Genomic DNA, 24499 nt, shown 5'->3' with positions numbered 1-24499 from the left:
AGTGAAATGTATATGCTGCGTAATAACCCGAACCCTAACCCTTTTTTATTTACAGCACAACCAACAACAACTCCTGGGCCAACAACACCAAAACCTTCAACTCCAAGACCTTCAACTCCTGGGCCATCAACACCAAAACCTTCAACTCCTGGGCCAACAACAACCAAACCACCAAGTATGACATGTCCTTATAAAGTTTGGTTCTGGTCTCCAATAACACTTTATCCATAGTTCTTCAGATGTTTTTTATCCAAATCTTGTATTAACCAATTTCTTTTTGTTCTGCCGTACAGATCCATGTCCTCCTAATGCAGAGTATATAGACTGTGGTCCAGCTTGTATCCCCACCTGTATGGAACCCTCCACCAACTGTTCTGGCTCCTGTATCAGTGGCTGCTTCTGCAAACCAGGGTTTGTCTTCAAGGGACGGCGCTGTGTACCACTGGAGCAATGTGGCTGTCTGGATGACAACAATAACTACTATGAGGTCAGATGTCTGGGTTTATGTTCCCCATATGCATGAATTTCTGCTCAGTGCAAGGATATAATGACAAGAAGGTTATACTATTTTGTTCTCGTGAGATTCTGTAAACCCTGCTAGTACTGATCCCGTGTTGAATGTTGTTTCAGCCTGGCGAGATCGTATTTGGGGATGGCTGCTCAAAGGTGTGTCGCTGTGCAGGGAACTACACTTTGGAATGTGTTGATAACTCCTGTGAACCCACTGAAGAGTGTCGCGAGGTTAATGGTGTTTCAGGCTGCTATCCTAAAGGTAACAAAAACTGTGTCTGACATGTCTCACTTCAAAAGGACCTTCTGATTAAAGCTAATATGGTCCAAAGGGATCTGTTGTCCTCATTTGCTGTACCCTCGAGAGATGGGTTTGGTTGGGACTTCCTTAATCTTTTAATTCCTGGTCTGTTGCTAACGTACAGTTTCCCATTTGGATTTCCCTTAGGTACATCTACATGCATAGCATCCGGTGATCCCCACTACACCACATTTGACAAACGCAAGTACAACTTCATGGGCAACTGCAGCTATTTGATGTCTGCACCTTGCAATACAACGGCTCTGCCATACTTTGAGGTCCATGCGGACAATGAAAATCGCTTCAACAGGCCCACCATCTCCTATGTGAAGGCTGTACATGTGCATGTTCGTAATGTGAAGATCTCCATCCTCAAAGGTGGCACTGTCCAGGTAAGAAATGAGGGGAGGACCTAACACAGTTTTAACAGGGTAACAACAATTACTTACAACTCATCGACAAGAGTACGAAATTACTTTTAAGAGTTAGATTCTATATGTAGAGAGTTTCTAATAATTGACTTTGCTTTCTCCATTCAGGTGAATGGGACCAATGTTAACCTGCCAGTGTCTCCGGCCCCTGGTGTCTCTGTGTTTAAATCTGGAAAGCATTACACTGTGTCCACAGACTTTGGTTTAACAGTTCGCTATGATGGAAACCACTTCATGGACATCAAAGTTATTAAAGAGTGAGTGAAAACACTAAAATAGTCTCGAATAATCAGTGAAAACATGAATACTTGATTTGAATGAAAACAAGTCACAACCTCTTGCACGTGGTAAAGAGGACTTCTCACTTCCACAAATGACTCATTTCAGATTGTTTTGTACTTTGCAGCTATGAGGACAAAGTGTGTGGACTGTGTGGAAATTACGATGGAGATACTAAAGATGACTTCCGTAAACCAGATGGATCCTTGACCAACAGCGCCAATGAGTTTGGACACAGCTGGAACACTGATCCAGAGTGAGTGACATGCATTCATATTTCTACAGAAACCCACTTCATCTCTAAAGTCTTTATCTTTGTTTACCAATCTCTGTTTCGTTGTTTACGTATCAAAGGATAAGTTCACCCACGTCACAATAAAGCATGTCCATTTATCCATTCTCTTCATCTTATCCTGAGTTAGGTTGCGGTAGCAGCATTCTTTGCAAGGTATCCAAGATGCAAGTTGCCATAGCAACATTTCCAACTCTTCCAATGGTGTACTTGCTTTCCTTAGGCATATGACCTTTATAATCCCTCCAATGAGTTCTGGGTCTACCCCAAAGTCCTCTCAGTTGGATGTGCTTGGAAGGCCTCCCAAAAGATTCCAGTTTTAAACCCCTTCATTAATTGCTCAGGACAAAAACTAAGACAAAGAGAGGTTCTCTAGCTGACAGTCTGTGTTGGCAGGTGTAACAAGAAACCCAACACCACCATCCCTGAATGTGATGAAGAAGAACAGGACCTTTACGAGAGCTCTGGATATTGTGGTATCCTGCTGGACAAAAATGGCCCCTTCGCTGTGTGCCATCCCAAAGTCAACCCCAATGTAAGTCAATACACACAGTTATATACAACCACACACATGTACAGTACAAAAATATAAACATGTTCCCTGTTTTGTTGTAAGAATTAGTGGCCCAATCCCAATCCCACCCTTTGGCCCCACCCCTCTGCCAGGTAGCGTAGGTTGTCCCAGTTCTTTTGGGGATCTACAGGTAGTGGTCATCTTGCCCTCCAAATGGCCCTCCAAACAAATGCTGACTCCAAATTCCAAGAACGCTGCCAACTTTGAAAAGCATGAAGATATTTTGAAGCCTTAACTGTTTATCATTAAAATATGGATAATGCACCTGTGCATGTGTTTTAATGCATTCTCCTGTTTGTCTTCAGAATCACTTCAGGGACTGTCTCTTTGATCTGTGTGAGTTGGACGGAGCCAAGCCCATTCTGTGTGAAGCCATCGAAGCTTACGTCAATGAATGCCAGGACCGTGGGGTCACCATCGGACCCTGGAGGAATGAAACCTTCTGCCGTGAGTGTTGAGTTAACCAATGGGTGGAGAAATAATAGGTGGATGAAGGAATGTAGCGAGGGTTAGTGGCCAGCAGGGGCGACTCTGCTGGTTGCAAAAATAGGTCCAATTATATAGAAGTCTATGAGAAAATGGTCCTCCTTCTCTCTTGATGTATTCCCTCAGTAAACTTGTTCTTAATGAGTTTATGGTCTCAATCTCTAGTTTCAAGTCTTCTTCAACACAGCGTGATGTTCGTTTAGTCACTGATGCTCCCATTTAGAGTCAAACACACCAGAAAGAGGGGAGGGTATAGGGGCGGGGCTACCTGTGAATGACAGGTCACTACCATTGTGACCTGAGCAATTCTTGTGTAGGGTTTGGTTGTAATAAAATAGACTCTGAGGAGTCGGCTGTTCAGTTTTCAGTAAGTATAGTCTTTGTTAGCCAAAATAAGCATCCTACTTAATACCACTGTTACTGCGATTGCTAACCAAGCCAGGGCTCAAGTGCTCTTTTCCCACCCTAGCACTGACATCAGCTTATCATTGTCCCCCCAGCTCTGAAATGCCCCCCCAACAGCCACTATGAGCCCTGTGCAGACCCCTGTCAGGAGACCTGCTCTGGGAAACCCCCCTCCTGCGGCGGGCCCTGCTCCGAGGGCTGTGTGTGCGACCCCGGGTACATCCTGAGTGCCGGCGAGTGTGTCAGAAGGAGTTCCTGTGGATGCAACCACACCAACGGCCAGTACTATGAGGTAGGTAAAGGTTAGAGAGAGGGTGAGGATACAGTCGGGGTGGTCATTATAGGCATTCAGCTGTGATGCTTAAGGTTAGGAGCTGTATGTCCTTCGCGCATTTCACATATCCTCTACAAATGTACATCTGCAGCTCAAATATGTGTGTTTCTGTGTGTGTGTGTGTGTTTCAGCCTGGAGAGGAGTTTTATGTGGAGGACTGTCAGCTGAAGTGCAAGTGTGATTCCCCCACCGTGACCTGTCAGGCCTCTGCGTGCCCCCCAATGCATGAGTGTAAACTCCAGGATGGAGAGCTGGGATGCCACCCCACTAGTAAGTTTACACCCATATGAGATACTTGTGTGTCTTTATTATGCAGTCAGACTGAATCAGGATGAGATCAAAACAGTCCACACTGCAATCAAAGATTTTCTTGTAATTACAGGTGTCTAGATGCAAATGTAACAGTTTTGATTGCAAATCCAAATGTTTTGCTTTGGAAGCCCAGGGTTTGGTTTGCAAATTAAAAATGTATCTTTTTTTTTTTTTTAATCACCAGCACAACCAACAACTCCAAGACCTTCAACTCCAAGACCAACAACAACCAAACCACCAAGTATGACATGTCCTTATAAAGTTTGGTTCTGGTCTCCAATAACACTTTATCCATAGTTCTTTCTTCTTTTTTCAGATGTATTTTATCCAAATCTTGTATTAACCAATTTCTTTTTGTTCTGCCGTACAGATCCATGTCCTCCTAATGCAGAGTATATAGACTGTGGTCCAGCTTGTATCCCCACCTGTATGGAACCCTCCACCAACTGTTCTGGCTCCTGTATCAGTGGCTGCTTCTGCAAACCAGGGTTTGTCTTCAAGGGACGGCGCTGTGTACCACTGGAGCAATGTGGCTGTCTGGATGACAACAATAACTACTATGAGGTCAGATGTCTGGGTTTATGTTCCCCATATGCATGAATTTCTGCTCAGTGCAAGGATATAATGACAAGAAGGTTATACTATTTTGTTCTCGTGAGATTCTGTAAACCCTGCTAGTACTGATCCTGTGTTGAATGTTGTTTCAGCCTGGCGAGATCGTATTTGGGGATGGCTGCTCAAAGGTGTGTCGCTGTGCAGGGAACTACACTTTGGAATGTGTTGATAACTCCTGTGAACCCACTGAAGAGTGTCGCGAGGTTAATGGTGTTTCAGGCTGCTATCCTAAAGGTAACAAAAACTGTGTCTGACATGTCTCACTTCAAAAGGACCTTCTGATTAAAGCTAATATGGTCCAAAGGGATCTGTTGTCCTCATTTGCTGTACCCTCGAGAGATGGGTTTGGTTGGGACTTCCTTAATCTTTTAATCCCTGGTCTGTTGCTAACGTTCAGTTTCCCATTTGGATTTCCCTTAGGTACATCTACATGCATAGCATCCGGTGATCCCCACTACACCACATTTGACAAACGCAAGTACAACTTCATGGGCAACTGCAGCTATTTGATGTCTGCACCTTGCAATACAACGGCTCTGCCATACTTTGAGGTCCATGCGGACAATGAAAATCGCTTCAACAGGCCCACCATCTCCTATGTGAAGGCTGTACATGTGCATGTTCGTAATGTGAAGATCTCCATCCTCAAAGGTGGCACTGTCCAGGTAAGAAATGAGGGGAGGACCTAACACAGTTTTAACAGGGTAACAACAATTACTTACAACTCATCGACAAGAGTACGAAATTACTTTTAAGAGTTAGATTCTATATGTAGAGAGTTTCTAATAATTGACTTTGCTTTCTCCATTCAGGTGAATGGGACCAATGTTAACCTGCCAGTGTCTCCGGCCCCTGGTGTCTCTGTGTTTAAATCTGGAAAGCATTACACTGTGTCCACAGACTTTGGTTTAACAGTTCGCTATGATGGAAACCACTTCATGGACATCAAAGTTATTAAAGAGTGAGTGAAAACACTGAAATAGTCTCGAATAATCAGTGAAAACATGAATACTTGATTTGAATGAAAACAAGTCACAACCTCTTGCACGTGGTAAAGAGGACTTCTCACTTCCACAAATGACTCATTTCAGATTGTTTTGTACTTTGCAGCTATGAGGACAAAGTGTGTGGACTGTGTGGAAATTACGATGGAGATACTAAAGATGACTTCCGTAAACCAGATGGATCCTTGACCAACAGCGCCAATGAGTTTGGACACAGCTGGAACACTGATCCAGAGTGAGTGACATGCATTCATATTTCTACAGAAACCCACTTCATCTCTAAAGTCTTTATCTTTGTTCACCAATCTCTGTTTCGTTGTTTACGTATCAAAGGATAAGTTCACCCACGTCACAATAAAGCATGTCCATTTATCCATTCTCTTCATCTAATCCTGAGTCAGGTTGCAGTAGCAGCATTCTTTGCAAGGTATCCAAGATGCAAGTTGCCATAGCAACATTTCCAACTCTTCCAAGGGTGTACTTGCTTTCCTTAGGCATATGACCTTTATAATCCCTCCAATGAGTTCTGGGTCTACCCCAAAGTCCTCTCAGTTGGATGTGCTTGGAAGGCCTCCCAAAAGATTCCAGTTTTAAACCCCTTCATTAATTGCTCAGGACAAAAACTAAGACAAAGAGAGGTTCTCTAGCTGACAGTCTGTGTTGGCAGGTGTAACAAGAAACCCAACACCACCATCCCTGAATGTGATGAAGAAGAACAGGACCTTTACGAGAGCTCTGGATATTGTGGTATCCTGCTGGACAAAAACGGCCCCTTCGCTGTGTGCCATCCCAAAGTCAACCCCAATGTAAGTCAATACACACAGTTATATACAACCACACACATGTACAGTACAAAAATATAAACATGTTCCCTGTTTTGTTGTAAGTATTAGTGGCCCAATCCCAATCCCACCCTTTGGCCCCACCCCTCTGCCAGGTAGCGTAGGTTGTCCCAGTTCTTTTGGGGATCTACAGGTAGTGGTCATCTTGCCCTCCAAATGGCCCTCCAAACAAATGCTGACTCCAAATTCCAAGAACGCTGCCAACTTTGAAAAGCATGAAGATATTTTGAAGCCTTAACTGTTTATCATTAAAATATGGATAATGCACCTGTGCATGTGTTTTAATGCATTCTCCTGTTTGTCTTCAGAATCACTTCAGGGACTGTCTCTTTGATCTGTGTGAGTTGGACGGAGCCAAGCCCATTCTGTGTGAAGCCATCGAAGCTTACGTCAATGAATGCCAGGACCGTGGGGTCACCATCGGACCCTGGAGGAATGAAACCTTCTGCCGTGAGTGTTGAGTTAACCAATGGGTGGAGAAATAATAGGTGGATGAAGGAATGTAGCGAGGGTTAGTGGCCAGCAGGGGCGACTCTGCTGGTTGCAAAAATAGGTCCAATTATATAGAAGTCTATGAGAAAATGGTCCTCCTTCTCTCTTGATGTATTCCCTCAGTAAACATGTTCTTAATGAGTTTATGGTCTCAATCTCTAGTTTCAAGTCTTCTTCAACACAGCGTGATGTTCGTTTAGTCACTGATGCTCCCATTTAGAGTCAAACACACCAGAAAGAGGGGAGGGTTTAGGGGCGGGGCTACCTGTGAATGACAGGTCACTACCATTGTGACCTGAGCAATTCTTGTGTAGGGTTTGGTTGTAATAAAATAGACTCTGAGGAGTCGGCTGTTCAGTTTTCAGTAAGTATAGTCTTTGTTAGCCAAAATAAGCATCCTACTTAATACCACTGTTACTGCGATTGCTAACCAAGCCAGGGCTCAAGTGCTCTTTTCCCACCCTAGCACTGACATCAGCTTATCATTGTCCCCCCAGCTCTGAAATGCCCCCCCAACAGCCACTATGAGCCCTGTGCAGACCCCTGTCAGGAGACCTGCTCTGGGAAACCCCCCTCCTGCGGCGGGCCCTGCTCCGAGGGCTGTGTGTGCGACCCCGGGTACATCCTGAGTGCCGGCGAGTGTGTCAGAAGGAGTTCCTGTGGATGCAACCACACCAACGGCCAGTACTATGAGGTAGGTAAAGGTTAGAGAGAGGGTGAGGATACAGTCGGGGTGGTCATTATAGGCATTCAGCTGTGATGCTTAAGGTTAGGAGCTGTATGTCCTTCGCGCATTTCACATATCCTCTACAAATGTACATCTGCAGCTCAAATATGTGTGTTTCTGTGTGTGTGTGTGTGTGTGTGTGTGTGTGTTTCAGCCTGGAGAGGAGTTTTATGTGGAGGACTGTCAGCTGAAGTGCAAGTGTGATTCCCCCACCGTGACCTGTCAGGCCTCTGCGTGCCCCCCAATGCATGAGTGTAAACTCCAGGATGGAGAGCTGGGATGCCACCCCACTAGTAAGTTTACACCCATATGAGATACTTGTGTGTCTTTATTATGCAGTCAGACTGAATCAGGTTGAGATCAAAACAGTCCACACTGCAATCAAAGATTTTCTTGTAATTACAGGTGTCTAGATGCAAATGTAACAGTTTTGATTGCAAATCCAAATGTTTTGCTTTGGAAGCCCAGGGTTTGGTTTGCAAATTAAAAATGTATCTTTTATTTTTTTTTAATCACCAGCACAACCAACAACTCCAAGACCAACAACAACCAAACCACCAAGTATGACATGTCCTTATAAAGTTTGGTTCTGGTCTCCAATAACACTTTATCCATAGTTCTTTCTTCTTTTTTCAGATGTATTTTATCCAAATCTTGTATTAACCAATTTCTTTTTGTTCTGCCGTACAGATCCATGTCCTCCTAATGCAGAGTATATAGACTGTGGTCCAGCTTGTATCCCCACCTGTATGGAACCCTCCACCAACTGTTCTGGCTCCTGTATCAGTGGCTGCTTCTGCAAACCAGGGTTTGTCTTCAAGGGACGGCGCTGTGTACCACTGGAGCAATGTGGCTGTCTGGATGACAACAATAACTACTATGAGGTCAGATGTCTGGGTTTATGTTCCCCATATGCATGAATTTCTGCTCAGTGCAAGGATATAATGACAAGAGGGTTATACTATTTTGTTCTCGTGAGATTCTGTAAACCCTGCTAGTACTGATCCCGTGTTGAATGTTGTTTCAGCCTGGCGAGATCGTATTTGGGGATGGCTGCTCAAAGGTGTGTCGCTGTGCAGGGAACTACACTTTGGAATGTGTTGATAACTCCTGTGAACCCACTGAAGAGTGTCGCGAGGTTAATGGTGTTTCAGGCTGCTATCCTAAAGGTAACAAAAACTGTGTCTGACATGTCTCACTTCAAAAGGACCTTCTGATTAAAGCTAATGTGGTCCAAAGGGATCTGTTGTCCTCATTTGCTGTACCCTCGAGAGATGGGTTTGGTTGGGACTTCCTTAATCTTTTAATCCCTGGTCTGTTGCTAACGTACAGTTTCCCATTTGGATTTCCCTTAGGTACATCTACATGCATAGCATCCGGTGATCCCCACTACACCACATTTGACAAACGCAAGTACAACTTCATGGGCAACTGCAGCTATTTGATGTCTGCACCTTGCAATACAACGGCTCTGCCATACTTTGAGGTCCATGCGGACAATGAAAATCGCTTCAACAGGCCCACCATCTCCTATGTGAAGGCTGTACATGTGCATGTTCGTAATGTGAAGATCTCCATCCTCAAAGGTGGCACTGTCCAGGTAAGAAATGAGGGGAGGACCTAACACAGTTTTAACAGGGTAACAACAATTACTTACAACTCATCGACAAGAGTACGAAATTACTTTTAAGAGTTAGATTCTATATGTAGAGAGTTTCTAATAATTGACTTTGCTTTCTCCATTCAGGTGAATGGGACCAATGTTAACCTGCCAGTGTCTCCGGCCCCTGGTGTCTCTGTGTTTAAATCTGGAAAGCATTACACTGTGTCCACAGACTTTGGTTTAACAGTTCGCTATGATGGAAACCACTTCATGGACATCAAAGTTATTAAAGAGTGAGTGAAAACACTGAAATAGTCTCGAATAATCAGTGAAAACATGAATACTTGATTTGAATGAAAACAAGTCACAACCTCTTGCACGTGGTAAAGAGGACTTCTCACTTCCACAAATGACTCATTTCAGATTGTTTTGTACTTTGCAGCTATGAGGACAAAGTGTGTGGACTGTGTGGAAATTACGATGGAGATACTAAAGATGACTTCCGTAAACCAGATGGATCCTTGACCAACAGCGCCAATGAGTTTGGACACAGCTGGAACACTGATCCAGAGTGAGTGGCATGCATTCATATTTCTACAGAAACCCACTTCATCTCTAAAGTCTTTATCTTTGTTTACCAATCTCTGTTTCGTTGTTTACGTATCAAAGGATAAGTTCACCCACGTCACAATAAAGCATGTCCATTTATCCATTCTCTTCATCTTATCCTGAGTCAGGTTGCGGTAGCAGCATTCTTTGCAAGGTATCCAAGATGCAAGTTGCCATAGCAACATTTCCAACTCTTCCAATGGTGTACTTGCTTTCCTTAGGCATATGACCTTTATAATCCCTCCAATGAGTTCTGGGTCTACCCCAAAGTCCTCTCAGTTGGATGTGCTTGGAAGGCCTCCCAAAAGATTCCAGTTTTAAACCCCTTCATTAATTGCTCAGGACAAAAACTAAGACAAAGAGAGGTTCTCTAGCTGACAGTCTGTGTTGGCAGGTGTAACAAGAAACCCAACACCACCATCCCTGAATGTGATGAAGAAGAACAGGACCTTTACGAGAGCTCTGGATATTGTGGTATCCTGCTGGACAAAAATGGCCCCTTCGCTGTGTGCCATCCCAAAGTCAACCCCAATGTAAGTCAATACACACAGTTATATACAACCACACACATGTACAGTACAAAAATATAAACATGTTCCCTGTTTTGTTGTAAGAATTAGTGGCCCAATCCCAATCCCACCCTTTGGCCCCACCCCTCTGCCAGGTAGCGTAGGTTGTCCCAGTTCTTTTGGGGATCTACAGGTAGTGGTCATCTTGCCCTCCAAATGGCCCTCCAAACAAATGCTGACTCCAAATTCCAAGAACGCTGCCAACTTTGAAAAGCATGAAGATATTTTGAAGCCTTAACTGTTTATCATTAAAATATGGATAATGCACCTGTGCATGTGTTTTAATGCATTCTCCTGTTTGTCTTCAGAATCACTTCAGGGACTGTCTCTTTGATCTGTGTGAGTTGGACGGAGCCAAGCCCATTCTGTGTGAAGCCATCGAAGCTTACGTCAATGAATGCCAGGACCGTGGGGTCACCATCGGACCCTGGAGGAATGAAACCTTCTGCCGTGAGTGTTGAGTTAACCAATGGGTGGAGAAATAATAGGTGGATGAAGGAATGTAGGGAGGGTTAGTGGCCAGCAGGGGCGACTCTGCTGGTTGCAAAAATAGGTCCAATTATATAGAAGTCTATGAGAAAATGGTCCTCCTTCTCTCTTGATGTATTCCCTCAGTAAACTTGTTCTTAATGAGTTTATGGTCTCAATCTCTAGTTTCAAGTCTTCTTCAACACAGCGTGATGTTCGTTTAGTCACTGATGCTCCCATTTAGAGTCAAACACACCAGAAAGAGGGGAGGGTATAGGGGCGGGGCTACCTGTGAATGACAGGTCACTACCATTGTGACCTGAGCAATTCTTGTGTAGGGTTTGGTTGTAATAAAATAGACTCTGAGGAGTCGGCTGTTCAGTTTTCAGTAAGTATAGTCTTTGTTAGCCAAAATAAGCATCCTACTTAATACCACTGTTACTGCGATTGCTAACCAAGCCAGGGCTCAAGTGCTCTTTTCCCACCCTAGCACTGACATCAGCTTATCATTGTCCCCCCAGCTCTGAAATGCCCCCCCAACAGCCACTATGAGCCCTGTGCAGACCCCTGTCAGGAGACCTGCTCTGGGAAACCCCCCTCCTGCGGCGGGCCCTGCTCCGAGGGCTGTGTGTGCGACCCCGGGTACATCCTGAGTGCCGGCGAGTGTGTCAGAAGGAGTTCCTGTGGATGCAACCACACCAACGGCCAGTACTATGAGGTAGGTAAAGGTTAGAGAGAGGGTGAGGATACAGTCGGGGTGGTCATTATAGGCATTCAGCTGTGATGCTTAAGGTTAGGAGCTGTATGTCCTTCGCGCATTTCACATATCCTCTACAAATGTACATCTGCAGCTCAAATATGTGTGTTTCTGTGTGTGTGTGTGTGTTTCAGCCTGGAGAGGAGTTTTATGTGGAGGACTGTCAGCTGAAGTGCAAGTGTGATTCCCCCACCGTGACCTGTCAGGCCTCTGCGTGCCCCCCAATGCATGAGTGTAAACTCCAGGATGGAGAGCTGGGATGCCACCCCACTAGTAAGTTTACACCCATATGAGATACTTGTGTGTCTTTATTATGCAGTCAGACTGAATCAGGTTGAGATCAAAACAGTCCACACTGCAATCAAAGATTTTCTTGTAATTACAGGTGTCTAGATGCAAATGTAACAGTTTTGATTGCAAATCCAAATGTTTTGCTTTGGAAGCCCAGGGTTTGGTTTGCAAATTAAAAATGTATCTTTTTTTTTTTTTTAATCACCAGCACAACCAACAACTCCAAGACCTTCAACTCCAAGACCAACAACAACCAAACCACCAAGTATGACATGTCCTTATAAAGTTTGGTTCTGGTCTCCAATAACACTTTATCCATAGTTCTTTCTTCTTTTTTCAGATGTATTTTATCCAAATCTTGTATTAACCAATTTCTTTTTGTTCTGCCGTACAGATCCATGTCCTCCTAATGCAGAGTATATAGACTGTGGTCCAGCTTGTATCCCCACCTGTATGGAACCCTCCACCAACTGTTCTGGCTCCTGTATCAGTGGCTGCTTCTGCAAACCAGGGTTTGTCTTCAAGGGACGGCGCTGTGTACCACTGGAGCAATGTGGCTGTCTGGATGACAACAATAACTACTATGAGGTCAGATGTCTGGGTTTATGTTCCCCATATGCATGAATTTCTGCTCAGTGCAAGGATATAATGACAAGAAGGTTATACTATTTTGTTCTCGTGAGATTCTGTAAACCCTGCTAGTACTGATCCTGTGTTGAATGTTGTTTCAGCCTGGCGAGATCGTATTTGGGGATGGCTGCTCAAAGGTGTGTCGCTGTGCAGGGAACTACACTTTGGAATGTGTTGATAACTCCTGTGAACCCACTGAAGAGTGTCGCGAGGTTAATGGTGTTTCAGGCTGCTATCCTAAAGGTAACAAAAACTGTGTCTGACATGTCTCACTTCAAAAGGACCTTCTCATTAAAGCTAATGTGGTCCAAAGGGATCTGTTGTCCTCATTTGCTGTACCCTCGAGAGATGGGTTTGGTTGGGACTTCCTTAATCTTTTAATCCCTGGTCTGTTGCTAACGTTCAGTTTCCCATTTGGATTTCCCTTAGGTACATCTACATGCATAGCATCCGGTGATCCCCACTACACCACATTTGACAAACGCAAGTACAACTTCATGGGCAACTGCAGCTATTTGATGTCTGCACCTTGCAATACAACGGCTCTGCCATACTTTGAGGTCCATGCGGACAATGAAAATCGCTTCAACAGGCCCACCATCTCCTATGTGAAGGCTGTACATGTGCATGTTCGTAATGTGAAGATCTCCATCCTCAAAGGTGGCACTGTCCAGGTAAGAAATGAGGGGAGGACCTAACACAGTTTTAACAGGGTAACAACAATTACTTACAACTCATCGACAAGAGTACGAAATTACTTTTAAGAGTTAGATTCTATATGTAGAGAGTTTCTAATAATTGACTTTGCTTTCTCCATTCAGGTGAATGGGACCAATGTTAACCTGCCAGTGTCTCCGGCCCCTGGTGTCTCTGTGTTTAAATCTGGAAAGCATTACACTGTGTCCACAGACTTTGGTTTAACAGTTCGCTATGATGGAAACCACTTCATGGACATCAAAGTTATTAAAGAGTGAGTGAAAACACTGAAATAGTCTCGAATAATCAGTGAAAACATGAATACTTGATTTGAATGAAAACAAGTCACAACCTCTTGCACGTGGTAAAGAGGACTTCTCACTTCCACAAATGACTCATTTCAGATTGTTTTGTACTTTGCAGCTATGAGGACAAAGTGTGTGGACTGTGTGGAAATTACGATGGAGATACTAAAGATGACTTCCGTAAACCAGATGGATCCTTGACCAACAGCGCCAATGAGTTTGGACACAGCTGGAACACTGATCCAGAGTGAGTGACATGCATTCATATTTCTACAGAAACCCACTTCATCTCTAAAGTCTTTATCTTTGTTCACCAATCTCTGTTTCGTTGTTTACGTATCAAAGGATAAGTTCACCCACGTCACAATAAAGCATGTCCATTTATCCATTCTCTTCATCTTATCCTGAGTTAGGTTGCAGTAGCAGCATTCTTTGCAAGGTATCCAAGATGCAAGTTGCCATAGCAACATTTCCAACTCTTCCAAGGGTGTACTTGCTTTCCTTAGGCATATGACCTTTATAATCCCTCCAATGAGTTCTGGGTCTACCCCAAAGTCCTCTCAGTTGGATGTGCTTGGAAGGCCTCCCAAAAGATTCCAGTTTTAAACCCCTTCATTAATTGCTCAGGACAAAAACTAAGACAAAGAGAGGTTCTCTAGCTGACAGTCTGTGTTGGCAGGTGTAACAAGAAACCCAACACCACCATCCCTGAATGTGATGAAGAAGAACAGGACCTTTACGAGAGCTCTGGATATTGTGGTATCCTGCTGGACAAAAACGGCCCCTTCGCTGTGTGCCATCCCAAAGTCAACCCCAATGTAAGTCAATACACACAGTTATATACAACCACACACATGTACAGTACAAAAATATAAACATGTTCCCTGTTTTGTTGTAAGAATTAGTGGCCCAATCCCAATCCCACCCTTTGGCCCCACCCCTCTGCCAGGTAGCGTAGGTTGTCCCAGTTCTTTTGGGGATCTACAGGTAGTGGTCATCTTGCCCTCCAAATGGCCCTCCAAACAAATGCTGACTCCAAATTCCAAGAACGCTGCCAACTTTGAAAAGCATGAAGATATTTTGAAGCCTTAACTGTTTATCATTAAAATATGGATAATGCACCTGTGCATGTGTTTTAATGCATTCTCCTGTTTGTCTTCAGAATCACTTCAGGGACTGTCTCTTTGATCTGTGTGAGTTGGACGGAGCCAAGCCCATTCTGTGTGAAGCCATCGAAGCTTACGTCAATGAATGCCAGGACCGTGGGGTCACCATCGGACCCTGGAGGAATGAAACCTTCTGCCGTGAGTGTTGAGTTAACCAATGGGTGGAGAAATAATAGGTGGATGACGGAATGTAGCGATGGTTAGTGGCCAGCAGGGGCGACTCTGCTGGTTGCAAAAATAGGTCCAATTATATAGAAGTCTATGAGAAAATGGTCCTCCTTCTCTCTTGATGTATTCCCTCAGTAAACATCTTCTTAATGAGTTTATGGTCTCAATCTCTAGTTTCAAGTCTTCTTCAACACAGCGTGATGTTCATTTAGTCACTGATGCTCCCATTTAGAGTCAAACACACCAGAAAGAGGGGAGGGTATAGGGGCGGGGCTACCTGTGAATGACAGGTCACTACCATTGTGACCTGAGCAATTCTTGTGTAGGGTTTGGTTGTAATAAAATAGACTCTGAGGAGTCGGCTGTTCAGTTTTCAGTAAGTATAGTCTTTGTTAGCCAAAATAAGCATCCTACTTAATACCACTGTTACTGCGATTGCTAACCAAGCCAGGGCTCAAGTGCTCTTTTCCCACCCTAGCACTGACATCAGCTTATCATTGTCCCCCCAGCTCTGAAATGCCCCCCCAACAGCCACTATGAGCCCTGTGCAGACCCCTGTCAGGAGACCTGCTCTGGGAAACCCCCCTCCTGCGGCGGGCCCTGCTCCGAGGGCTGTGTGTGCGACCCCGGGTACATCCTGAGTGCCGGCGAGTGTGTCAGAAGGAGTTCCTGTGGATGCAACCACACCAACGGCCAGTACTATGAGGTAGGTAAAGGTTAGAGAGAGGGTGAGGATACAGTCGGGGTGGTCATTATAGGCATTCAGCTGTGATGCTTAAGGTTAGGAGCTGTATGTCCTTCGCGCATTTCACATATCCTCTACAAATGTACATCTGCAGCTCAAATATGTGTGTTTCTGTGTGTGTGTGTGTGTTTCAGCCTGGAGAGGAGTTTTATGTGGAGGACTGTCAGCTGAAGTGCAAGTGTGATTCCCCCACCGTGACCTGTCAGGCCTCTGCGTGCCCCCCAATGCATGAGTGTAAACTCCAGGATGGAGAGCTGGGATGCCACCCCACTAGTAAGTTTACACCCATATGAGATACTTGTGTGTCTTTATTATGCAGTCAGACTGAATCAGGTTGAGATCAAAACAGTCCACACTGCAATCAAAGATTTTCTTGTAATTACAGGTGTCTAGATGCAAATGTAACAGTTTTGATTGCAAATCCAAATGTTTTGCTTTGGAAGCCCAGGGTTTGGTTTGCAAATTAAAAATGTATCTTTTTTTTTTTTTTAATCACCAGCACAACCAACAACTCCAAGACCTTCAACTCCAAGACCAACAACAACCAAACCACCAAGTATGACATGTCCTTATAAAGTTTGGTTCTGGTCTCCAATAACACTTTATCCATAGTTCTTTCTTCTTTTTTCAGATGTATTTTATCCAAATCTTGTATTAACCAATTTCTTTTTGTTCTGCCGTACAGATCCATGTCCTCCTAATGCAGAGTATATAGACTGTGGTCCAGCTTGTATCCCCACCTGTATGGAACCCTCCACCAACTGTTCTGGCTCCTGTATCAGTGGCTGCTTCTGCAAACCAGGGTTTGTCTTCAAGGGACGGCGCTGTGTACCACTGGAGCAATGTGGCTGTCTGGATGACAACAATAACTACTATGAGGTCAGATGTCTGGGTTTATGTTCCCCATATGCATGAATTTCTGCTCAGTGCAAGGATATAATGACAAGAGGGTTATACTATTTTGTTCTCGTGAGATTCTGTAAACCCTGCTAGTACTGATCCCGTGTTGAATGTTGTTTCAGCCTGGCGAGATCGTATTTGGGGATGGCTGCTCAAAGGTGTGTCGCTGTGCAGGGAACTACACTTTGGAATGTGTTGATAACTCCTGTGAACCCACTGAAGAGTGTCGCGAGGTTAATGGTGTTTCAGGCTGCTATCCTAAAGGTAACAAAAACTGTGTCTGACATGTCTCACTTCAAAAGGACCTTCTGATTAAAGCTAATGTGGTCCAAAGGGATCTGTTGTCCTCATTTGCTGTACCCTCGAGAGATGGGTTTGGTTGGGACTTCCTTAATCTTTTAATTCCTGGTCTGTTGCTAACGTACAGTTTCCCATTTGGATTTCCCTTAGGTACATCTACATGCATAGCATCCGGTGATCCCCACTACACCACATTTGACAAACGCAAGTACAACTTCATGGGCAACTGCAGCTATTTGATGTCTGCACCTTGCAATACAACGGCTCTGCCATACTTTGAGGTCCATGCGGACAATGAAAATCGCTTCAACAGGCCCACCATCTCCTATGTGAAGGCTGTACATGTGCATGTTCGTAATGTGAAGATCTCCATCCTCAAAGGTGGCACTGTCCAGGTAAGAAATGAGGGGAGGACCTAACACAGTTTTAACAGGGTAACAACAATTACTTACAACTCATCGACAAGAGTACGAAATTACTTTTAAGAGTTAGATTCTATATGTAGAGAGTTTCTAATAATTGACTTTGCTTTCTCCATTCAGGTGAATGGGACCAATGTTAACCTGCCAGTGTCTCCGGCCCCTGGTGTCTCTGTGTTTAAATCTGGAAAGCATTACACTGTGTCCACAGACTTTGGTTTAACAGTTCGCTATGATGGAAACCACTTCATGGACATCAAAGTTATTAAAGAGTGAGTGAAAACACTGAAATAGTCTCGAATAATCAGTGAAAACATGAATACTTGATTTGAATGAAAACAAGTCACAACCTCTTGCACGTGGTAAAGAGGACTTCTCACTTCCACAAATGACTCATTTCAGATTGTTTTGTACTTTGCAGCTATGAGGACAAAGTGTGTGGACTGTGTGGAAATTACGATGGAGATACTAAAGATGACTTCCGTAAACCAGATGGATCCTTGACCAACAGCGCCAATGAGTTTGGACACAGCTGGAACACTGATCCAGAGTGAGTGGCATGCATTCATATTTCTACAGAAACCCTCTTCATCTCTAAAGTCTTTATCTTTGTTTACCAATCTCTGTTTCGTTGTTTACGTATCAAAGGATAAGTTCACCCACGTCACAATAAAGCATGTCCATTTATCCATTCTCTTCATCTTATCCTGAGTTAGGTTGCAGTAGCAGCATTCTTTGCAAGGTATCCAAGATGCATGTTGCCATAGCAACATTTCCAACTCTTCCAATGGTGTACTTGCTTTCCTTAGGCATATGACCTTTATAATCCCTCCAATGAGTTCTGGGTCTACCCCAAAGTCCTCTCAGTTGGATGTGCTTGGAAGGCCTCCCAAAAGATTCCAGTTTTAAACCCCTTCATTAATTGCTCAGGACAAAAACTAAGACAAAGAGAGGTTCTCTAGCTGACAGTCTGTGTTGGCAGGTGTAACAAGAAACCCAACACCACCATCCCTGAATGTGATGAAGAAGAACAGGACCTTTACGAGAGCTCTGGATATTGTGGTATCCTGCTGGACAAAAACGGCCCCTTCGCTGTGTGCCATCCCAAAGTCAACCCCAATGTAAGTCAATACACACAGTTATATACAACCACACACATGTACAGTACAAAAATATAAACATGTTCCCTGTTTTGTTGTAAGAATTAGTGGCCCAATCCCAATCCCACCCTTTGGCCCCACCCCTCTGCCAGGTAGCGTAGGTTGTCCCAGTTCTTTTGGGGATCTACAGGTAGTGGTCATCTTGCCCTCCAAATGGCCCTCCAAACAAATGCTGACTCCAAATTCCAAGAACGCTGCCAACTTTGAAAAGCATGAAGATATTTTGAAGCCTTAACTGTTTATCATTAAAATATGGATAATGCACCTGTGCATGTGTTTTAATGCATTCTCCTGTTTGTCTTCAGAATCACTTCAGGGACTGTCTCTTTGATCTGTGTGAGTTGGACGGAGCCAAGCCCATTCTGTGTGAAGCCATCGAAGCTTACGTCAATGAATGCCAGGACCGTGGGGTCACCATCGGACCCTGGAGGAATGAAACCTTCTGCCGTGAGTGTTGAGTTAACCAATGGGTGGAGAAATAATAGGTGGATGAAGGAATGTAGCGATGGTTAGTGGCCAGCAGGGGCGACTCTGCTGGTTGCAAAAATAGGTCCAATTATATAGAAGTCTATGAGAAAATGGTCCTCCTTCTCTCTTGATGTATTCCCTCAGTAAACATGTTCTTAATGAGTTTATGGTCTCAATCTCTAGTTTCAAGTCTTCTTCAACACAGCGTGATGTTCGTTTAGTCACTGATGCTCCCATTTAGAGTCAAACACACCAGAAAGAGGGGAGGGTTTAGGGGCGGGGCTACCTGTGAATGACAGGTCACTACCATTGTGACCTGAGCAATTCTTGTGTAGGGTTTGGTTGTAATAAAATAGACTCTGAGGAGTCGGCTGTTCAGTTTTCAGTAAGTATAGTCTTTGTTAGCCAAAATAAGCATCCTACTTAATACCACTGTTACTGCGATTGCTAACCAAGCCAGGGCTCAAGTGCTCTTTTCCCACCCTAGCACTGACATCAGCTTATCATTGTCCCCCCAGCTCTGAAATGCCCCCCCAACAGCCACTATGAGCCCTGTGCAGACCCCTGTCAGGAGACCTGCTCTGGGAAACCCCCCTCCTGCGGCGGGCCCTGCTCCGAGGGCTGTGTGTGCGACCCCGGGTACATCCTGAGTGCCGGCGAGTGTGTCAGAAGGAGTTCCTGTGGATGCAACCACACCAACGGCCAGTACTATGAGGTAGGTAAAGGTTAGAGAGAGGGTGAGGATACAGTCGGGGTGGTCATTATAGGCATTCAGCTGTGATGCTTAAGGTTAGGAGCTGTATGTCCTTCGCGCATTTCACATATCCTCTACAAATGTACATCTGCAGCTCAAATATGTGTGTTTCTGTGTGTGTGTGTGTGTTTCAGCCTGGAGAGGAGTTTTATGTGGAGGACTGTCAGCTGAAGTGCAAGTGTGATTCCCCCACCGTGACCTGTCAGGCCTCTGCGTGCCCCCCAATGCATGAGTGTAAACTCCAGGATGGAGAGCTGGGATGCCACCCCACTAGTAAGTTTACACCCATATGAGATACTTGTGTGTCTTTATTATGCAGTCAGACTGAATCAGGTTGAGATCAAAACAGTCCACACTGCAATCAAAGATTTTCTTGTAATTACAGGTGTCTAGATGCAAATGTAACAGTTTTGATTGCAAATCCAAATGTTTTGCTTTGGAAGCCCAGGGTTTGGTTTGCAAATTAAAAATGTATCTTTTATTTTTTTTTAATCACCAGCACAACCAACAACTCCAAGACCTTCAACTCCAAGACCAACAACAACCAAACCACCAAGTATGACATGTCCTTATAAAGTTTGGTTCTGGTCTCCAATAACACTTTATCCATAGTTCTTTCTTCTTTTTTCAGATGTATTTTATCCAAATCTTGTATTAACCAATTTCTTTTTGTTCTGCCGTACAGATCCATGTCCTCCTAATGCAGAGTATATAGACTGTGGTCCAGCTTGTATCCCCACCTGTATGGAACCCTCCACCAACTGTTCTGGCTCCTGTATCAGTGGCTGCTTCTGCAAACCAGGGTTTGTCTTCAAGGGACGGCGCTGTGTACCACTGGAGCAATGTGGCTGTCTGGATGACAACAATAACTACTATGAGGTCAGATGTCTGGGTTTATGTTCCCCATATGCATGAATTTCTGCTCAGTGCAAGGATATAATGACAAGAAGGTTATACTATTTTGTTCTCGTGAGATTCTGTAAACCCTGCTAGTACTGATCCTGTGTTGAATGTTGTTTCAGCCTGGCGAGATCGTATTTGGGGATGGCTGCTCAAAGGTGTGTCGCTGTGCAGGGAACTACACTTTGGAATGTGTTGATAACTCCTGTGAACCCACTGAAGAGTGTCGCGAGGTTAATGGTGTTTCAGGCTGCTATCCTAAAGGTAACAAAAACTGTGTCTGACATGTCTCACTTCAAAAGGACCTTCTCATTAAAGCTAATGTGGTCCAAAGGGATCTGTTGTCCTCATTTGCTGTACCCTCGAGAGATGGGTTTGGTTGGGACTTCCTTAATCTTTTAATCCCTGGTCTGTTGCTAACGTTCAGTTTCCCATTTGGATTTCCCTTAGGTACATCTACATGCATAGCATCCGGTGATCCCCACTACACCACATTTGACAAACGCAAGTACAACTTCATGGGCAACTGCAGCTATTTGATGTCTGCACCTTGCAATACAACGGCTCTGCCATACTTTGAGGTCCATGCGGACAATGAAAATCGCTTCAACAGGCCCACCATCTCCTATGTGAAGGCTGTACATGTGCATGTTCGTAATGTGAAGATCTCCATCCTCAAAGGTGGCACTGTCCAGGTAAGAAATGAGGGGAGGACCTAACACAGTTTTAACAGGGTAACAACAATTACTTACAACTCATCGACAAGAGTACGAAATTACTTTTAAGAGTTAGATTCTATATGTAGAGAGTTTCTAATAATTGACTTTGCTTTCTCCATTCAGGTGAATGGGACCAATGTTAACCTGCCAGTGTCTCCGGCCCCTGGTGTCTCTGTGTTTAAATCTGGAAAGCATTACACTGTGTCCACAGACTTTGGTTTAACAGTTCGCTATGATGGAAACCACTTCATGGACATCAAAGTTATTAAAGAGTGAGTGAAAACACTGAAATAGTCTCGAATAATCAGTGAAAACATGAATACTTGATTTGAATGAAAACAAGTCACAACCTCTTGCACGTGGTAAAGAGGACTTCTCACTTCCACAAATGACTCATTTCAGATTGTTTTGTACTTTGCAGCTATGAGGACAAAGTGTGTGGACTGTGTGGAAATTACGATGGAGATACTAAAGATGACTTCCGTAAACCAGATGGATCCTTGACCAACAGCGCCAATGAGTTTGGACACAGCTGGAACACTGATCCAGAGTGAGTGGCATGCATTCATATTTCTACAGAAACCCTCTTCATCTCTAAAGTCTTTATCTTTGTTTACCAATCTCTGTTTCGTTGTTTACGTATCAAAGGATAAGTTCACCCACGTCACAATAAAGCATGTCCATTTATCCATTCTCTTCATCTTATCCTGAGTTAGGTTGCAGTAGCAGCATTCTTTGCAAGGTATCCAAGATGCATGTTGCCATAGCAACATTTCCAACTCTTCCAATGGTGTACTTGCTTTCCTTAGGCATATGACCTTTATAATCCCTCCAATGAGTTCTGGGTCTACCCCAAAGTCCTCTCAGTTGGATGTGCTTGGAAGGCCTCCCAAAAGATTCCAGTTTTAAACCCCTTCATTAATTGCTCAGGACAAAAACTAAGACAAAGAGAGGTTCTCTAGCTGACAGTCTGTGTTGGCAGGTGTAACAAGAAACCCAACACCACCATCCCTGAATGTGATGAAGAAGAACAGGACCTTTACGAGAGCTCTGGATATTGTGGTATCCTGCTGGACAAAAACGGCCCCTTCGCTGTGTGCCATCCCAAAGTCAACCCCAATGTAAGTCAATACACACAGTTATATACAACCACACACATGTACAGTACAAAAATATAAACATGTTCCCTGTTTTGTTGTAAGAATTAGTGGCCCAATCCCAATCCCACCCTTTGGCCCCACCCCTCTGCCAGGTAGCGTAGATTGTCCCAGTTCTTTTGGGGATCTACAGGTAGTGGTCATCTTGCCCTCCAAATGGCCCTCCAAACAAATGCTGACTCCAAATTCCAAGAACGCTGCCAACTTTGAAAAGCATGAAGATATTTTGAAGCCTTAACTGTTTATCATTAAAATATGGATAATGCACCTGTGCATGTGTTTTAATGCATTCTCCTGTTTGTCTTCAGAATCACTTCAGGGACTGTCTCTTTGATCTGTGTGAGTTGGACGGAGCCAAGCCCATTCTGTGTGAAGCCATCGAAGCTTACGTCAATGAATGCCAGGACCGTGGGGTCACCATCGGACCCTGGAGGAATGAAACCTTCTGCCGTGAGTGTTGAGTTAACCAATGGGTGGAGAAATAATAGGTGGATGAAGGAATGTAGCGATGGTTAGTGGCCAGCAGGGGCGACTCTGCTGGTTGCAAAAATAGGTCCAATTATATAGAAGTCTATGAGAAAATGGTCCTCCTTCTCTCTTGATGTATTCCCTCAGTAAACATGTTCTTAATGAGTTTATGGTCTCAATCTCTAGTTTCAAGTCTTCTTCAACACAGCGTGATGTTCGTTTAGTCACTGATGCTCCCATTTAGAGTCAAACACACCAGAAAGAGGGGAGGGTTTAGGGGCGGGGCTACCTGTGAATGACAGGTCACTACCATTGTGACCTGAGCAATTCTTGTGTAGGGTTTGGTTGTAATAAAATAGACTCTGAGGAGTCGGCTGTTCAGTTTTCAGTAAGTATAGTCTTTGTTAGCCAAAATAAGCATCCTACTTAATACCACTGTTACTGCGATTGCTAACCAAGCCAGGGCTCAAGTGCTCTTTTCCCACCCTAGCACTGACATCAGCTTATCATTGTCCCCCCAGCTCTGAAATGCCCCCCCAACAGCCACTATGAGCCCTGTGCAGACCCCTGTCAGGAGACCTGCTCTGGGAAACCCCCCTCCTGCGGCGGGCCCTGCTCCGAGGGCTGTGTGTGCGACCCCGGGTACATCCTGAGTGCCGGCGAGTGTGTCAGAAGGAGTTCCTGTGGATGCAACCACACCAACGGCCAGTACTATGAGGTAGGTAAAGGTTAGAGAGAGGGTGAGGATACAGTCGGGGTGGTCATTATAGGCATTCAGCTGTGATGCTTAAGGTTAGGAGCTGTATGTCCTTCGCGCATTTCACATATCCTCTACAAATGTACATCTGCAGCTCAAATATGTGTGTTTCTGTGTGTGTGTGTGTGTTTCAGCCTGGAGAGGAGTTTTATGTGGAGGACTGTCAGCTGAAGTGCAAGTGTGATTCCCCCACCGTGACCTGTCAGGCCTCTGCGTGCCCCCCAATGCATGAGTGTAAACTCCAGGATGGAGAGCTGGGATGCCACCCCACTAGTAAGTTTACACCCATATGAGATACTTGTGTGTCTTTATTATGCAGTCAGACTGAATCAGGTTGAGATCAAAACAGTCCACACTGCAATCAAAGATTTTCTTGTAATTACAGGTGTCTAGATGCAAATGTAACAGTTTTGATTGCAAATCCAAATGTTTTGCTTTGGAAGCCCAGGGTTTGGTTTGCAAATTAAAAATGTATCTTTTATTTTTTTTTAATCACCAGCACAACCAACAACTCCAAGACCAACAACAACCAAACCACCAAGTATGACATGTCCTTATAAAGTTTGGTTCTGGTCTCCAATAACACTTTATCCATAGTTCTTTCTTCTTTTTTCAGATGTATTTTATCCAAATCTTGTATTAACCAATTTCTTTTTGTTCTGCCGTACAGATCCATGTCCTCCTAATGCAGAGTATATAGACTGTGGTCCAGCTTGTATCCCCACCTGTATGGAACCCTCCACCAACTGTTCTGGCTCCTGTATCAGTGGCTGCTTCTGCAAACCAGGGTTTGTCTTCAAGGGACGGCGCTGTGTACCACTGGAGCAATGTGGCTGTCTGGATGACAACAATAACTACTATGAGGTCAGATGTCTGGGTTTATGTT

At 44.3% G+C, this 24499-nt stretch overlaps 1 protein-coding gene across 1 annotated transcript in view; it reads left to right on the top strand.

Moving 5' to 3' along the window:
- zanl (zonadhesin, like) overlaps positions 1-24499 on the top strand; it is a gene marked incomplete at its 5' end in the record, with an annotated part of 50375 nt that overhangs the window by 3574 nt on the left and 22302 nt on the right. The window contains 52 exons of the mRNA XM_069672695.1: positions 294-487; positions 631-772; positions 959-1203; positions 1351-1499; positions 1649-1777; positions 2210-2348; positions 2693-2834; positions 3374-3570; positions 3744-3882; positions 4109-4165; positions 4295-4488; positions 4632-4773; positions 4960-5204; positions 5352-5500; positions 5650-5778; positions 6211-6349; positions 6694-6835; positions 7375-7571; positions 7759-7897; positions 8960-9204; positions 9352-9500; positions 9650-9778; positions 10211-10349; positions 10694-10835; positions 11375-11571; positions 11745-11883; positions 12296-12489; positions 12633-12774; positions 12961-13205; positions 13353-13501; positions 13651-13779; positions 14212-14350; positions 14695-14836; positions 15376-15572; positions 15746-15884; positions 16297-16490; positions 16634-16775; positions 16962-17206; positions 17354-17502; positions 17652-17780; positions 18213-18351; positions 18696-18837; positions 19377-19573; positions 19747-19885; positions 20963-21207; positions 21355-21503; positions 21653-21781; positions 22214-22352; positions 22697-22838; positions 23378-23574; positions 23748-23886; positions 24284-24477. Coding sequence (XP_069528796.1) covers positions 294-487; positions 631-772; positions 959-1203; positions 1351-1499; positions 1649-1777; positions 2210-2348; positions 2693-2834; positions 3374-3570; positions 3744-3882; positions 4109-4165; positions 4295-4488; positions 4632-4773; positions 4960-5204; positions 5352-5500; positions 5650-5778; positions 6211-6349; positions 6694-6835; positions 7375-7571; positions 7759-7897; positions 8960-9204; positions 9352-9500; positions 9650-9778; positions 10211-10349; positions 10694-10835; positions 11375-11571; positions 11745-11883; positions 12296-12489; positions 12633-12774; positions 12961-13205; positions 13353-13501; positions 13651-13779; positions 14212-14350; positions 14695-14836; positions 15376-15572; positions 15746-15884; positions 16297-16490; positions 16634-16775; positions 16962-17206; positions 17354-17502; positions 17652-17780; positions 18213-18351; positions 18696-18837; positions 19377-19573; positions 19747-19885; positions 20963-21207; positions 21355-21503; positions 21653-21781; positions 22214-22352; positions 22697-22838; positions 23378-23574; positions 23748-23886; positions 24284-24477 — 8435 coding nt within the window. The remainder of the gene's footprint in view (positions 1-293; positions 488-630; positions 773-958; positions 1204-1350; positions 1500-1648; positions 1778-2209; positions 2349-2692; positions 2835-3373; positions 3571-3743; positions 3883-4108; positions 4166-4294; positions 4489-4631; positions 4774-4959; positions 5205-5351; positions 5501-5649; positions 5779-6210; positions 6350-6693; positions 6836-7374; positions 7572-7758; positions 7898-8959; positions 9205-9351; positions 9501-9649; positions 9779-10210; positions 10350-10693; positions 10836-11374; positions 11572-11744; positions 11884-12295; positions 12490-12632; positions 12775-12960; positions 13206-13352; positions 13502-13650; positions 13780-14211; positions 14351-14694; positions 14837-15375; positions 15573-15745; positions 15885-16296; positions 16491-16633; positions 16776-16961; positions 17207-17353; positions 17503-17651; positions 17781-18212; positions 18352-18695; positions 18838-19376; positions 19574-19746; positions 19886-20962; positions 21208-21354; positions 21504-21652; positions 21782-22213; positions 22353-22696; positions 22839-23377; positions 23575-23747; positions 23887-24283; positions 24478-24499) is intronic.

The sequence above is a fragment of the Semicossyphus pulcher genome, unplaced genomic scaffold (assembly GCF_022749685.1).
Source record: "Semicossyphus pulcher isolate SPU_LCO1_2020_fin unplaced genomic scaffold, fSemPul1.0.p SCAF_21, whole genome shotgun sequence".
NCBI classification, from domain to species: domain Eukaryota; kingdom Metazoa; phylum Chordata; class Actinopteri; order Labriformes; family Labridae; genus Semicossyphus; species Semicossyphus pulcher.
Note: the sequence above shows the minus strand (reverse complement) of the source record. Positions and strands in the feature narration are given on the sequence as shown.